The 16,547-nt window shown below is 43.5% G+C and overlaps 1 protein-coding gene and 1 pseudogene across 1 annotated transcript; one reads left to right on the top strand and one right to left on the bottom strand.

Annotated features, from left to right (window-relative positions):
- Positions 1-3,036: 3,036 nt before the first annotated feature.
- On the bottom strand, positions 3,037-3,685 carry LOC112626849 (annotated as a pseudogene).
- A 9,452-nt stretch (positions 3,686-13,137) lies between these two features.
- On the top strand, positions 13,138-16,153 carry HNRNPA0 (heterogeneous nuclear ribonucleoprotein A0). The gene has a single exon (XM_025388603.1). It carries the CDS (start codon positions 13,463-13,465, stop codon positions 14,372-14,374), a length of 912 nt encoding a protein of 303 aa, XP_025244388.1. The 5' UTR covers positions 13,138-13,462; the 3' UTR covers positions 14,375-16,153.
- The last annotated feature ends 394 nt before the right edge of the window (positions 16,154-16,547 follow it).

The raw sequence follows: 16,547 nt of genomic DNA, 5'->3' as shown, positions 1-16,547 counted from the left end.
TCCTTCCTTCCTTCCTTCCTTCCTTCCTTCCTTCCTTCCTTCCTTCCCTCCTTCCTTCCTTTCTCTTCTCCTTCCCTTCCTTCCCTCTCTTTCTCTTTCTCTCTTTCTTTCTGATGGAGTTTCACTCTTGTTGCCCAGGCTGTAATGCAGTGGTGCAATCTCAGCCTACTGCAACCTCAACCTCCCGGGTTCCAGCGACTCTCCCGCCTCAGCTTCCCAAGTAGCTGGGATTACAGGCGTGTGCCACCATACCTGACTAATTTTTGTATTATTAGTAGAGACGGGGTTCTGTTGGCTGGGCTGGTCTCAAACTCCTGACTTCAGGTGATCCACCCACCTTGGCCTCTCAAAGTGCTGGGATTATAGGCGTGAGCCACCGTGCCTGGCCGATTTTTGTTTTCAATTCTGTTTACGCATCACATTTATTGACTTGCATATTTTAAAGTAACCCTGCATCCGTGGTATGAAACCCACTTAATCATGGTATATGGTCTTTTTGATATGCTGTTGGATTGGTTAGCTAGTATTTTGTTGAGGATTTTTGCATCTTTGTTCATCAGGGATATTGGTCTGTAGTTTTCTTTTTTTGTTAGGTCCTTTCTTGGTTTTGGTATTAGAGTAATATGGCTTCATAGAATGATTTAGGGAGGATTCCCTCTTTATCTTTTGAAATAAGTTCAGTAGGATTGGTACCAATTCTTCTCTAAATGTCTGATAGAATTCAGTGTTAATCCATCTGCTCCTGGACTTTTTTTTGTTGGCAATTTTTTTTATTACTGTTTCAATATTGCTACTTGTCATTGGTCTGTTCTATTTCCTCCTGGTTTAATCTAGGAGGGTTGTATATTTCCAGAAATGTATCCATCTCCTCTAGGTTTTTTAGTTTTTGTGCACAAAGGTGTTCCTAGTAGCCTTGAATGATCTTTTGTATTTCTGTGGCATTGGTTGTAATATCTCCCATTTGATTTCTGATTGCGCTTATTTGGACCTTTTGTTTTCTTTTCTTGGTTAATCTTGCTAATGATCTATCGATTTTGTTTATCTTTTCAAAGAACTAGCTTTTTGTTTCATTTATCTTTTGTATTTTTTTGTTTCAATTTTATTTTGTTCTGCTCTGATCTTTGTTATTTCTTTTCTTTTGCTGGGTTTGGGTTTGGTTTGTTCTTGTTTCAGTAGTTTCTTGAGGTGTGACCTTATTGTCTATTTGTGATCTTTCAGACTTTTTGATGTTGGCATTTATTGCTATGAACTTTCCTCTTAGCACTGCTTTTGCTGTATCTCAGAGGTTTTGATAGGATGTGTCACTATTATTGTTCATTCAAAGAATTTTCTAATTTCCATATTGATTTCATTGTTGACCCAAAGGTCATTCAGGAGCAGATAACTTATTTTCCAATTTCCATGTATTTGTATAATTTTGAGGGTTCCTTTTGGAGTTAATATCCAATTTTATTTTACTTTGGTCTGAGAGAGTACTTGATATAATTTTGATTTTCTTAAACTTATGAAGACTTGTTCTGTGGACTATCATATGGTCTATCTTGGTGAATGTTCCACGTGCTGATGAAAATAATGTATATTCTGCAGTTGTTGGGGAGAATGTTCTGTAAATATCTGTTAAGTCCATTTGTTCTAGGGTACAGTTTAAATCCATTGTTTCTTTGTTGACTTTCTGTCTTGATGACCTGTCTAGTGCTGTCAGTGGAGTATTGAAGTCCCCCACTATTATTGTGTTGCTGTCTATCTCATTTCTTAGGTCTAATAGTAATTGTTTTATAAATTTGGGAGCTCCAGTGTTAGGTGCATATATATTTAGGATTGTGAAATTTTCCTGTTGGGCTAATCCTTTTATCATTATATAATATCCCTCTTTGTCTTTTTAAACTATTATTACTTTAAAGTCTGTTTCATCTGACACAGGAATAGCTACTCCTGCTTGCTTCTGGTGTCCATTTGCATGGAATATCTTCTTCCACCTCTTTACCTTAAGTTTATGTGACTCCTTATGTATCAGGCAAATCTCTTGAAGACAGCGGATACTTGGTTGGTGGATTTTTATTCAGTCTGCCATTCTGTATCTTTTAAGTGGAGCATTTAGGTTATTTACATTCAGCATTAATATTGAGATGTGAGGTACTGTTCTATTCATCAGGCTAGTTTTCTTGTTCCCACCTTAGGTAGACAGAATAATGGTCTTGCAAACACGTCCACATTTTAATCCCTGGGACCTGAGAATGTGTTATGTTACATGACAAAGAGGAATTAAGGTTGCTAATCAGCTGACTTTATAATAAAGGGATTATTCTGGTGTCTTAGTTTGGGCTGCTATAACAAAGTACCATATCCTGAATGGCTTATAAACAACAAAAATTTATTTCTCACAGTTCTGGAGGCTACAACTCCAAGATCAGAGTGCCAGCATGGTTGGGTTCTGGTGAGGGCCCCATCCAGGTTGCAGTCTGCCTACTTCTCATTCATTGTATCCTCACTTGGTAGAAAGAGAGCTAGCTAGCCCTCTGGGCTCTTCTTATAAGGGCACTAATCCCATTCATGAGGGCTTCACTTTCATGACCTAATTACCTCCTCAGGGTCCCACCTCCAAATACTGTCACATTGGGATTAGGGTTTCAACATTTTAATTTTGGGGGGCACATTCAGTCCATTGCACCAGGATTATCTGGGAGACAGAAGAGTTAGTGTCAGTGAGAAAGTCTCAACTGGCTTATTGTTGGCTTTGAATATGGAAGAGGACCACAGGCCAAGGAATATGAGGCTGGCATTTGAAGCTGGAAAAGGCAGGGAATGAGATTCTCTTATAGAGCCTCCAGAAAGAAAGAAGGAAACACAGAAAGAAACACAGCCCTGCCAACACCTTGATTCTGACCTACAGAACTATAATATATTTGTGTGGTTTTTTTTAAGTCACTAAATTTCTGGTAATTTCTTACAGCAGCAATAGGAAACTAATATATACCATCACTTTTTTTTGTTATTTAGTTTTTATTTCATAATCATAAACTTAACTCTGCAATCCAGCAGGCATGGGAGGGAACAAGGAAAACATGGAACCCAAAGGGAACTGCAGCGAGAGCACAAAGATTCTAGGATATTGTGAGCAAATGGGGTGGAGGGGTGCACTCCTGAGCTACAGAAGGAATGGTCTGGTGGTTAAGATAAAACACAAGTCAAACTTATTCAAGTTGTCCACAGTCAGCAATGGTGATCTTCTTGCTGGTCTTGCCATTCCTGGACCCAAAGTGCTCCATGGCCTCCACAATATTCATGCCTTCTTTCACTTTGCCAAAGACATGCTTGCCATCCAACCACTCAGTCTTGGCAGTGCAGATGAAAACCTGGGAACCATTTGTGTTGGGTCCAGCATTTGCCATGGACAAGATGTCAGGACCAGGACCTGTATGCTTTAGGATGAAGTTCTCATCTTCAAATTTCTCCCCATAGATGGACTTGTGCCATTATGGCGTGTGAAGTCACCACCCTGACACATAAACCCTGGAATAATTCTGTGAAAGCAGGAACCCTTATAACCAAATCCTTTCTCTCCAATGCTCAGAGCATGAAAATTTTCTGCTGTTTTTGGAAACTTGTCTGCAAACAGCTCGAAGGAGACGCGGCCCAAGGGCTCGCCGACGACGGCAATGTCAAAGAACATGGTGGGGTTGACCATGGCTGGTAGTATAGGGTTTTCCTCAGTGGCGGCATCTGCAAAGCACACCGTCACATTTTTGATAGTTACTTTTCAATTCCAAACACAGCATGTACACACACCGTTTCCTGTACCTTCTTGTAGGCCTAAATATTATATGTACTTCCGAAGTCAGTTTTCATTTGAAGAATTTACTGAACTCTGGGTTTCTTCATTTCTATCCTAATACACTGTGTTTACAACTTCTGTTATACTACTTGTCATATGTATTTTAATTGTCGATTTTCTCTTTCTCCCAAGACTGTTGAGCTCCCAAGACTAGAGGCCAGAGACTTTTCTTTATTCACAACACCTAGCCCATGAATGAATTAAATGAAATGATAAATGACAGTAGAAAGCTCTAAATACTTTCAATTTAGAAGGTACATATTCTGTGTATGAGTTTGTGCATGTGTATGTACTTGGGTGTGTGTGTTTTAGGGAACAGATATTCTGAGAAATGTTTAAATTTGTTTAGTCCTCTAATTCTGATCATCTGCCTCAACCTCCTACCCATCTGGCTGGCAATTCAATCCCTGTTATTACTAGAGTTGTGTATACAAAAGTTCCAGGTTTACGTGGATCTGGTTCCAACACCAAGGTGGCATACCTTACTTTCAAGATAATTAATGTTCAGCCTTCAGTGTTATCAATGATGTGGGGGATGGGGTGGAGTTGGGGGTGGAGGGGGCTGTATACTGGCTTCCTCCAGTGGGGAAAACTCAGAAGCTTCTTGTCACTTCTAGACTTGGGAAGCTATCTTTTATTCACACTAAGCCCTCCTTCTTCAACTTTTTTTTTTCTTTTTTGAGACGGAGTCTCGCCCTGTCACTCAGGCTGGAGTGCAGTGGCGCGATCTCGGCTCACCGCAAGCTCCACCTCCCGGGTTCATGCCATTCTCCTGCCTCAGCTAATTTTTTGTATTTTTTAGTAGAGACGGGGTTTCACCGTGTTAGCCATGATAGTCTCAATATCCTGACCTCGTGATCCACCCGCCTCAACCTCCCAAAGTGCTGGGATTACAGGCATGAGCCACTGCGCCCAGCTCTCCTTCAACATTTCCTTCCATCTGGAAGAGACAAATACAATTCTCCTGTCTAAAAGCCTAGATTTTGCTCTTGAGGCAAGGGAATATACAGGCAGAAGAACAAGGTACAATTAACATCACCACAACAAAATGGTCTGTTCATTTTCTCACCTCAGGAGAGACCCTTTTAAAGACAATCCTCCTCTTGGGTTTTTTTTTTTTTTTTTTTTTTCCCTCCACAAAAAGCATTTTATTAAAGAGAGAGAGGCAAGTGCCTTTGCATGAAAAAAGGTAGAAGGAACCCCCGTAATGACATGTTGACATTTTTGCCATTCTGACAAGTATGGGGTTCAAATTAAGTCAGACTTAATTTGATTTGGCAAAATAAATAGTGTGACTTTTTATACATTATCTTGACGGTATGAGATTTATATCTAAATGCAAGTCATGACTTTTTCCTCTGTAATATCAATTTTAGTACTTCATAATATAGTATTCTTACCTGGAGCACTTAATTGTTTCCCTATTTATTAGATAGCTATTTTGGGACTATTAGGTCATTTCCAACTTTTTTTCTAGTATAAACAAATTAAAATAAATATCTTTATAGCTAAATCCTTATATAGGTCCTGAATTATTTCACTGTGATATAATTCTGGAAGTGTAATTGATGGTTCAAAAGAATGGGCCAAATTTAAAAGCTTTTGATATGAGTTGTTAGGGTCCACTAGAAAAAATATACTTTCACCACAAGTGGCAAAGAATGCCCTTTTGAAATGTTCACCCTGAATAAATAAAAATGGAACCTGTACTAGTTTGCTAATGCTGTCATAACAAAATATTACAGAATGAGTGGCTTAAACAATAGAAATTTATTTTCTCCTAGTTCTGGAGGATGGAGGTCAAAGATAAAGTGCTGGCATTTTGGGGTTCTTCTGAGGCCTCTCCTCCTTGGCTTGCAGATGGTCGTCCCTCTATGCACTTGTGCTCCTGTTGTCTCTTCTTGTGACACCAGACATATTGAAGTAGGGCCCCATCCTAATGACATCATTTTAATGTAATCACCTCTTTTGAAACCTTATCTTCAATTATGGTTACATTTGGAGGTACTGGGAGTTATGACTTCAATATATGAATTTGAGAGTGGGGACCAGGGGTGCACAATTTAGTTCATAGCAGAATCCTAACTGCACAATAAACATGGATGTAATTTTAAAAAGTTGATTTTAAAAAATCACAGTTGCTGCTTTCTGGAAATATAGCTGGCCATAGTCTTTCCTTTCTTTCTCAGTTCATTCTTTCTCTTTCTATGTATAATTTAGATATATTAAAACACACTCTTTTTAGTGTGTGGTTCTATGACTTGTGTAACCATCACCTTCCATTAGGTTTTTGTAATCAAGCTTGCAGGAGGCATGGAAGCCAAAGGTAGTCTAAATTTCAGTTATATTTTTAAATGTTTTATTTTTGAAGGCTGAGATACCTGTAAGCAAGTTAAAGAAACAAAGTAAACTCAGGCAATGATCTAAAAGGCAAAGTAGAAAAAAATAGTTTTTCCCCCTTAATGACCTAGAGTAGGAAATTGACTGCATCATTTAAGTGTTTACATAACACTCCTTTTATTGACTGTCCCTACCTTTACTGATCTAATCTCCAAAAAGAATCTAACATTCTGGCCTGGTGTGTTGGCTCATGCCTGTAATCCCAGTACTTTGGGAGCCAGAGGCAGGTGGATCACCTGAGGTCAGGAGTTCAAGACCAGCCTGGTCAACACTGTGAAACCCCAACTCTACTAAATATACAAAAATCAGCCAAGAATGGTGGCACATGCCTGTAATTCCAGCTACTCAGGAGGCTGAGGCAGGAGAATGGCTTGAACCCTGGAGGTGGAGATTGCAGTGAGCTGAGATTGCACCACTGCATTCCAGCCTGGGTGTCAGAGTAAGACTCTTGTCTCAAAAAACAAACAAACTGACACAAAAAAACTTAACATTCCAATCATACTGCGTGTATCCTGGCTTTCTTAATGTCTCTACAACATTCTTGTATTGTCTCTGATCATCCCTCCACCCTACTATATGTAAGTTGTCTAGACCTGACATTTGCCTCTATGAAGCTTTATTAGTCAATAGAAATGAAAACCCTAATGGATCCCCATTTAGGTGGTATAGGTCAGGGGATCCCACCTCCCGGGCCATGGACTGGTATCGGTTTATGGTCCATTAGGAACTGGGCCGCACAGCAGGAGGTGAGTGTTGGGTAAGCGAGTGAAGCTTCATCTGTATTTACAGCTGCTCCCCATTGCTCACATTACCTCCTGATCTCCGCCTACTGTCACATCAGTGGTGGCATTAGATTCTCATAGGAGCATGAACCCTATAGTGAACTGCACATGCGAGGTATTTAGGTTGTGCACTTCTTATGAGAATCTAATGCCTGATGATCTGAGATGGAGCTGAGGTGGTAATGCTAATGCAGGGGAGTGGCTGCAAATACAGATTAACATTAGCAGGGAGGTTTGACTGCACAGAGACCATAATAAATCACAGACTCATATCAAAACCCTATCAGCAAGTGGCAAGTGACAATTAAGCCATGGCTGGTGGTAGGCTTTATAGTGGCAAGTGAATTGATGTACTTCAATTGTACAGCTACAAGTGGTGGCAGGCTGTCAGAATCTGACACTTATTTTAGTCTGAGCATGGCCTGCCCATTATTTTATTTACCACTTCCATCCGTGCCTCTTTCCCACGCTATGCATTTGTCTCAGTCACAGTTTTGTTAGCCCACAAGCTAACCCTAGCCAAAATGAGTAAAAAACAAATGTCACTGGAGAGCTTCTTTGTCAAGGGGGACAGACCGAATCATGAGACATCAGAAGACATTAAGACTGCCATCAAAAATAAAGCTGCATTTAAAAGAAAACACCAAGAGTCCTACTTAAATTACAGGTTCATTGCAACAGGTGATTAACATTCTACAAGCCCGCTTTGTATAACATATGGCAACTGGCTATCCAGCAAAGCCATGAAACCTTCAAAACTGCTTCTCCACATGGAGACCTAGCACCTTGTATTAAAAGTCAAGGCTTTGGAGTTTTTCAAAAGTTTTTCAAATGAACACAAAGAGCAGAAGCAATTGGCCATGCACGGTGGCTCACACCTGTAATCCCAGCACTTTGGGAGGCTGAGGTGGGTGGTTGCTTGAGGCCAGGAGTTTGAGACCAGCCTGACCAATATGGCGAAACCCTGTCTCAACTGAAAATACAAAAATTAGCTGGGTGTGGTGGTGTGCACCTGTAGTCCCAGCTACTCGGGAGACTGAGGCATGAGAATCACGTGAACCCAGGAGGCAGAGGTTGCAGTGAGCCAAGATTGTGCCATTGCACTCCAGCCTGGGTGAAAGAGCAAGACCCTGTCTGAAAAACAAACAAACAAAAAACCAGAAGCAATTATTGAAGGCCACCACTTCATCAAATGTATCTGTACTGAGAGCATCATTCTTAGCAGCTAACTGCATTGCTAAAGCTAAGAAGCCCTTTACCGCTGGTGAAGAGTTGTTCCTGCCTGCTGCTAAGGACATTTATCATGAACTTTTAGGAGAGGCTGGAGTTCAAAAGGTGGCACGTGTTCCTTTTTCGGCTAGTACCATAACTAGACAAACTGATGAAATAGCAGAGGATATTGGGGCACAATTGCTAGAGAGGATTAATGCATCACAATGGTATGCAATCCAGGTTAATGAGTCTACCGATGTTGATAACAAGACAACAATGCTTGTTATTGTGCCATATCTTTTTCAGGAGGATGTGCAGGGGGATATGTTATGTGCACTTTTGTTGCCAACCAACACACAGGTGCAGAACTATTCAAGACTTCGAATGATTACATATAGGAAAACGGAATTGGTCATTTTGTGTCAGTATATGCACAGAGTGGCTGACATGACTGGATGACTTTCTGGTTTCACTACTCAGGTCAAAGAGGTCACTTCTGAATGTGAGTCTATGCACTGTGTCATCTATAGAGAAATGCTGGGTAGCTGAAAATCATCACCCAAACTTAACGTTTTGCAGGATGTGATTAAAATTATCAATGACATTAAAGTGCATGCCCTTAACTCACGTCTATTTGTGCAACTCTGTGAGATGTGTATAAGAAATGAGATGCCTTTCTAAAGGTAGATAACTGGCCAGAGTTTTTGAGTTATGAGAGCCACTCCAGAGATTTCTTTTACAAAAACAGTCACCACTGGCAGCACATTTCAGTGACATAGAATGGGTGGCAAAACTTGTTTACTTGTGTGACACATTCAGCCTGCTCAACGAATTCAATCTGTCACTTCAGGGGAGAACAACAACTGTGTTCAAATCAGCAGATAAAGGGGCTGCATTCAAAACCAAACTGGAATTTTGGGGGCGACGAGTGAACATTGGGATTTCTGACATGTTTCAAACATTAGCAGAGATTTTGAAAGAGGCTGAGCCAGGACCTTCTTTCTCCCAGCTGGTGCATGATCACCTAGCTCAGCTTCAAAAGAGTTTCAGCTTTACTTGCCAACCACAAAAAAACCCTGAACTGGGAAGGAATGGATCCACCACCCATTTGTGAATAAGCCAGGAGAATCGATTTTGTCCATACTGGAAGAGGATCAACTGCTTGAGATTGCAGGTGACGGTGACCTTGTATGTTTGAGACAACTTCAAATTTCCATACATTCTGGATTAAAGTCAAGGTGGAATATCCTGAGATTGCCACAAAAGCACTGAAAAGCCTGCTTCCATTTCCAGCATCCTATATTTGTGATGCAGGGTTTTCTGCAGTGACAGCAACCAAAACGAGATTATGGAGTAAACTGGACATAAGCAACACACTTTGGGTGTCACCCCCAGATGGGAACCGGCTAGTTGCAGGAAAACAAGCTCAAGACTCCCACTGATTCTATGTTATAGTGAGTTGTATAATTATTATATTTCATTGAATATTATGATGCAATAATAATAGAAATAAAGTGCACAATAAATGTAATGCACTTGAATCATCCTGAAACTACATCCTGGTCTGTGGAAAAACTGTTTTCATGAAATAGGCCTTTGGTGCCAGAAAGGTTGGGCACTGCTGGTAAACTATTATTTAAAAACAATGTAGGCAAAAACTATCTACTAAAATTGTAAATTCCTAAAGTAACAGTTTTCGTAAGTTATAGTCTTTATTCCTTCGGAAGTTCATCTTTTACTGGTTTAAGATTTGGATGACTCTAAAACAGTGGTGCCATCTCCGCTAACAGTAGCGTCTGCCTCCTGCATTCAAGCAATTCTCCTGCTTAGCCTCCCAAGTAGCTGGGATTACGGCATGTGCCACCACGCATGGGGTTTCAATTTGTTGGCCATGCTGGTCTTGAACTCCTGACCTCAAGTGATCTGCCTGCCTCAGCCCCCCACACAGTGCTGGGATTACAGGCATGAGCCACTGTGCCCAGCCCACTTTCCCTTTTCTTTATTATCAATAGGCAAATCCTGACATTTGAATTTTTTTTTCGTAATAACATGGTTAATAGCTTTCTCCTGTCCTCTTTCGTTTTTTTTTCCAATGTAATTTATCACTATCTAACATGCCATATACCACTCTTGTTTATTGTCTGCTTCTTCCTACTAGAATGTAAGCATCATGAGGGCAGAGGTTTTTGTCTGTTGTTTACAGCCATATTGCCACCACCAGGCATAGGATTCATATAATTGGACAAACTGAGCACTTACTATGTGCCAGGCATGTATACATGTAGAATCTCTTTAATTTTCACTACAACAGAAAGATGTTTTACTATTCCCATTTTAAGATAATAAAACTGATTACATTTTTAAAAAGGTTAAGTAACTTGCCCAAAGTCACATAACTGGATGGTTACAGGGTAAGTGATAGACCAGACGAGTTTACCCTCAAACTTTAGTCCATCTATTTACCTTTGTTACAATATCCCCCTAACTACTTAACCTAAGATTCAACACATTCCATAGTATCATTTCATAGTATCAAAGACCCTCAACCTGTCTTACCTCTTACTGTTTTCTATCTAAAACTGCCTGCTCCTCTCAAACTAACTGGTCCACTCCCTGTCTCTTGAAGCTTATGTTCCCTCTGGATTTTGCTCAAGTAAACTCCATATAGAAATCTTTTTTTTTTCCTTTCCAATTTTTAATTTTAGGTTCAAGGGATACATGTGGAGGTTTGTTATGTGGGTAAATTGTCTTGGGGGTTTGGTGTATAGATAATTTTGTCACCCAAGTCACCGGCATAATACCTCATAGGTAGTTTTTCAGTCCTCACCCTCCTCCCACCCGCCATCCTTAAAAAAGACCTAATGTTCCCTTCTTTTGTGTCCATATGTACTCAATGTGTAGCTCCCACTTATAAGTGAGAACTTGTGGTATTTGGTTTTCTGTTCCAGCCTTAATTTGTTTAGGATACTAACTAGTCTTTGGCTCTGAGGTTCAGTGCAACTTCCAATTCTTTCCTAAATCTCTCCTGAATACTTGAGGATACGGTGAGGAATTCCTCTTAACTTCTTCAGTATTTACCATATAGTTTTGGAGGCTTTTGGTCACGTAATGCCTCATATTAACTATGTCCCACCCCATGTATCTTGCTTGGCACACAAAGGCTCAATAAATGGAAGCCGTTGTAATTTTCTTCCATTCCCATCTGAGTGAGGGCACTAAAAGCAGTGACTTAGGGCTATATGATCTCTCTCTCTGTAAAACGTTCGTCTAACCAACACCTTTAAAAAGCTAACATTCTACTTTTAGGAGGCCGAGGCGGGAGGATCACTAGGTCACGAGTTTGAGACCAGTCCGGCCAACATGTTCACCCTGTCTCTACTAAAAAATACACACATTAGTCAGGAGTGGTGGTGAGTGCCTGTAGTCCCAGCTACTCGGGAGGCTGAGGCAGGAGAATCGCTTGAACCTGGGAGGCAGAGGTTGCAGTAAACCAAGATCGTGCGGTAGCACTCCAGCTTGGGCGAGACTCCGTCTCAAAAAAACAAAAAACAAAACAAAACACAAAAAACAAGCAAAGCTAACATTCTAGGCCAGGCGCGGTGGCTAACGCCTGTAACCCAGCACTTTGGGAGGCCGAGGCAGATGGATCACCTGAAGTCAGGAGTTCCAGACCAGCCTGACCAACATGGTGAAACCCCATCTCTACTAAAATACAAAAATCAGCCGGGCATGGTGGTGGGCGCCTGTAATCTCAGCTACTCAGGAGGCTGAGGCAGGAGAACAGCTTGAACCCAGGAGGCGGAGGCTGCTGAGCCGAGATTGCCCCACTGCACTCCAGCCTCGACAACAAAAGTGAAACTCATCCCCAAAAAAAAAACAAAAACAAAAAACTAACATTCTAGTTGAAAGAAAGCAACACATGGATGATGTAAATTACACATAAAAACCCATTCACTGAGGTTAAATGAAAATTTTGGAGTATGCCAAGGGGACCTGAAAGGGCCTTCTTCTGAGAGGGCGTCGTGGGAGGGCTTCAAGGATGGCGGGAGGGTGGCAGGGATGTAGCGCCTCGTCTGGTTCGTAATGTCGGAATCTCTTTGGTTCCGTTGTCTTTCACACCGCCGCCTCGGGCTCGCTTTTGCGCAGGGCCACGTGGCAAAGTTTTAGTTTAACCGCATGTCGGCCCACCGTAAACGGTTAATAACCGCCTTCGTGGACCAGGCCTCTGCCCTCCATCTTTGTGCGGGCGGGAGGTGGGGCGGGGACGCCAGGTGTAGCGGACAAGCGGAAAGGCGGCGGGTAGATCCGGGCCCCCAACCCCAACGTCAAGTTTTCAAAAAGCCCGCGCGTGGCGCCCCAGGCCGCATCCGCTGGGAATGGCCCCCAGCGCGCCTCCTGCTCTCTCCCCTGCAAAGCCCTGGGCTGCAGAAGGCGAGGGGGTGGCACACAGGCTCTGCATGCTGGGGGCGCCGGGGCAAGCGCGCACCGGGGAGCGCGCCCGTCCAACAGCTGCCGAAAACGGAAGTGGGTGCGAGGGATCACGGTGATTGGCTGAACTGACATGTCTCTCAAGGGGCTGGCGCGAACGCCACTGCGGAGTTGGGCGCGGGGATGAGGAAAGGGGAGGGGGAGAAACACTGGGAACAGCCGCAGTGCTAGGAGGAAATGAATCGCGGCGGTGCGCGGAGGGCAGGGAGGGACCCATGTCAAGGGACAGTAGGGCGCTCGGGAATGAGAGCGGGCTGGCAGAAGGGGAGGCGGGAGCGGCACAGGCCGCGGGCTTGAATAGACCGCGGAGGGCGGGGAGTCCGTGATCTAGAGCGGCGCTGCGGCGCGGTAGGCGGGATTAAGGGGAGCGAGGCGGGGATTGGAGGGCAGCCCTAGGCTGCCGTACGTCGGCGGTGACGCACGCCTCGGGGAGGGTGCGCGCGCGTTCAGCGGCCTCTTTGTGTGGTGCCCAGATAGGGGAGCGGAGGTGGCGGCGGCGGTAGCGGTGGCCTTGGTTGTCTTCCAGTCTCCTCGGCTCGCCCTTTCGCCGGCACCGCTCCCCTTCCCTCCCCCTTCCTTTCTTCCTTCCTTCCCTCCCCTTCCCTTTTTCCCTTCCCTGTCGGCGACCGGCGGGGGTGGCTCCAGCAACGGCTGGGCCCAAGCTGTGTAGAGGCCTTAACCAACGATAACGGCGGCGACGGCGAAACCTCGGAGCTCGCAGGGCGGGGGCAAGGCCCGAGCCTTGGAGATGGAGAATTCCCAGTTGTGTAAGCTGTTCATCGGCGGCCTCAATGTGCAGACGAGTGAGTCGGGCCTGCGCGGCCACTTTGAGGCCTTTGGGACTCTGACGGACTGCGTGGTGGTGGTGAATCCCCAGACCAAGCGCTCCCGTTGCTTTGGCTTCGTGACCTACTCCAATGTGGAGGAGGCCGACGCCGCCATGGCCGCCTCGCCCCATGCCGTGGACGGCAACACTGTGGAGCTGAAGCGGGCGGTGTCCCGGGAGGATTCGGCGCGGCCCGGTGCCCACGCCAAGGTTAAGAAGCTCTTTGTCGGCGGCCTTAAGGGAGACGTGGCTGAGGGCGACCTGATCGAGCACTTCTCGCAGTTTGGCACCGTGGAAAAGGCCGAGATTATTGCCGACAAGCAGTCCGGCAAGAAGCGTGGATTCGGCTTCGTGTATTTTCAGAATCACGACGCGGCAGACAAGGCCGCGGTGGTCAAGTTCCATCCGATTCAGGGCCATCGCGTGGAGGTGAAGAAGGCAGTCCCCAAGGAGGATATCTACTCCGGTGGGGGTGGAGGCGGCTCCCGATCCTCCCGGGGCGGCCGAGGCGGCCGGGGGCGCGGCGGTGGTCGAGACCAGAACGGCCTTTCCAAGGGCGGCGGCGGCGGTTACAACAGCTACGGTGGTTACGGCGGCGGCGGTGGCGGCGGCTACAATGCTTACGGAGGCGGCGGCGGCGGTTCGTCCTACGGTGGGAACGACTACGGTAACGGCTTCGGCGGCTTCGGCAGCTACAGTCAGCATCAGTCCTCTTATGGGCCCATGAAGAGCGGCGGCGGCGGCGGAGGCAGCAGCTGGGGCGGTCGCAGTAATAGTGGACCTTACAGAGGCGGCTATGGAGGTGGGGGTGGCTATGGAGGGAGCTCCTTCTAAAAGAAAATTTAAAATGCCTGGGAGTGGCTATTGGGGTAGCTCTTTTCAACAACCCAAGTGGGGTCAACTCCTAAGCCCCACCCCCTCACACACACACCACCGCCTTCCCTGTTTTGCCCTTGGGGGAGCCACTTCTAAGGCTGCTTACCCTTGGGGGTGTTCCTCTATTTGCCTGCCACCTCTCTTGTCTCTCCCTCTGAAGATGGACTCGGCCCCACATACACATTTTTGTGTTACAGTCATTGATGGACTCTATTTTTTTATTATTACTTGGACCTTGGTCGTTTTTATACTAGCAAAATGTCTTGTTTTAATTTGTGTTTTTTGGGGGGAGGGAGGGAGTGAACTTGCTGATTCTGTAGCAAAACCTGGGCGGGGGTTGGGGTGGGGGGTAGTTTACTTTGTTGTAAGGACTTGATAACCTGGCTACAGCGTTTTCTATGAAATCTACTTGGATCCCATGCCTGAAATTTGGAAGCATATGTACAAAAATCATTTTTACGTTTTATTTTTAATAAATCATTGTGTTTGACCGTACATGTCTAACATTTCTTTTCTAGGATCCATTCCGTACCGTTTTTAAGGGATATTTGTTTAAGACTTTACGTGTTAATTCTTTATTCTTGATGTGTACTTAGAGAAACTTAAGAGGTCCTGTGGTTCCCCCCCCCCCCCCGCCCCCCGTTGCCCTGCTAGTTGCGTGTTGAATTATATCCCTTTCAGGCAAAACTTTTGAAGTGGTGGATGTGGCTTTTTAAACTCCTAAGTTTCTGTGCATCCATCTCTTGTACTAAGCGATTTGCTTACCATCTTGACATGGTCGGTCATTTCTGTGACAATTTACTTCAAACTGTGTACTGTGTAGTTCTATATAGTTTGTGTTAAGCATGTCATTCATATAAACTGTTTAAAATTTTCCAGATGGCCTAGTTTCATCCCTCTTACTGGTTTATCTGTAATGAATGGTTAAAAATAAGGGTTATATTTTACCCTCAGATGCGTTTTTGTACTTTCAGAGCAGGTTTAAACGGTTTTTTTTTTCCCCCTATATCTGAACTGTTGTCCTCATGGAAATCCTTTTCCTGATCTTTGTAGCACCACCTACTGGCAGAATGGCAGAGTAGCTGCGAAACAATTTGTTTAAAAACTTGCTTAGGACAATTGCATCAGATATAGAAGTTTTGCCATCAGAATTCTTTGCAGACTTGGAAGTTACACGTTTGCTTGTAACTGAGATGGGCTTCACAGGAATGTAGTTGCCAGTTCATATCACAATTGCCCTTTCTATATGAGGTTTGAAAATGTAAACTGCTATGCATAGCTTGGGCAATAGCCCTAAATTGCTATGACAACTAATGAACCAGCTACGTATACTGGTATTTTAGGTGCAAGTTGTAAAGCAAAATATCTGTGTATTCTGCTTGGTTAACAAATGTATATTTGTAGCCCTTTCATGCAATAGCATTCAAGTTGTTGTTTATAAGAGAAGAAAAAACTGATAATAGGAGAAAATTGCCTTTCTGAATAGAAATATAGAATAGCAACGTTTATGGATATCACAAATAAAGAATTCAATTCTTTACATGATTGAGTGAGAGTATGTATAACCTGGTGGGTGGGTTCAGAGTACCTTTTAATCTAGTGTGCTTAACTTGATGTTATGATAATATTTAACTTAAATATTTGACTTAAATATTGATGTTGAAGGCTCAAAGCTATACTAAGAAACTTTCTGAAAGATTATTGGGCTTTAAAATAAAATAATATTTTAATATTGAACCATTTTTTAACTTTTTGTCACTGTTCAATTCCTAAAGGTCTAGTTCTTGCCAGATTTTTTTTTTTTTTTCTGATTGACAGGGCTTTTAAAGAAGTATGAAGAAAGGTTAAGACTATTAGGCTAAGTTATGGCTGCTCAGTAGTCACTTTGACAAAGGGTAGCGGATGCTTGGTACAAATAGTGTTATATCCTCTGACAAATGGGGTGAATGTTTTTGCACATTGATGTGATTAACACGTAGTCAAATCCTTTGCTCTCAAATCTACAGTTTCCATACATTTCTTTTTTTAAATTCTAGTGATATACAAATTACATGTGGGCTACTTCATTTGGTAATTTGGTCCAACTTTTTGTTGGCTGTAGAGTGGCCTCTAGGATACAGAAAATGATTCT

This window comes from Theropithecus gelada, chromosome 6, assembly GCF_003255815.1.
Source record: "Theropithecus gelada isolate Dixy chromosome 6, Tgel_1.0, whole genome shotgun sequence".
Classification (NCBI taxonomy): domain Eukaryota; kingdom Metazoa; phylum Chordata; class Mammalia; order Primates; family Cercopithecidae; genus Theropithecus; species Theropithecus gelada.
The sequence above is the reverse complement of the archived record's forward strand: the minus strand, read 5'-3'. Positions and strand labels throughout refer to the sequence as shown.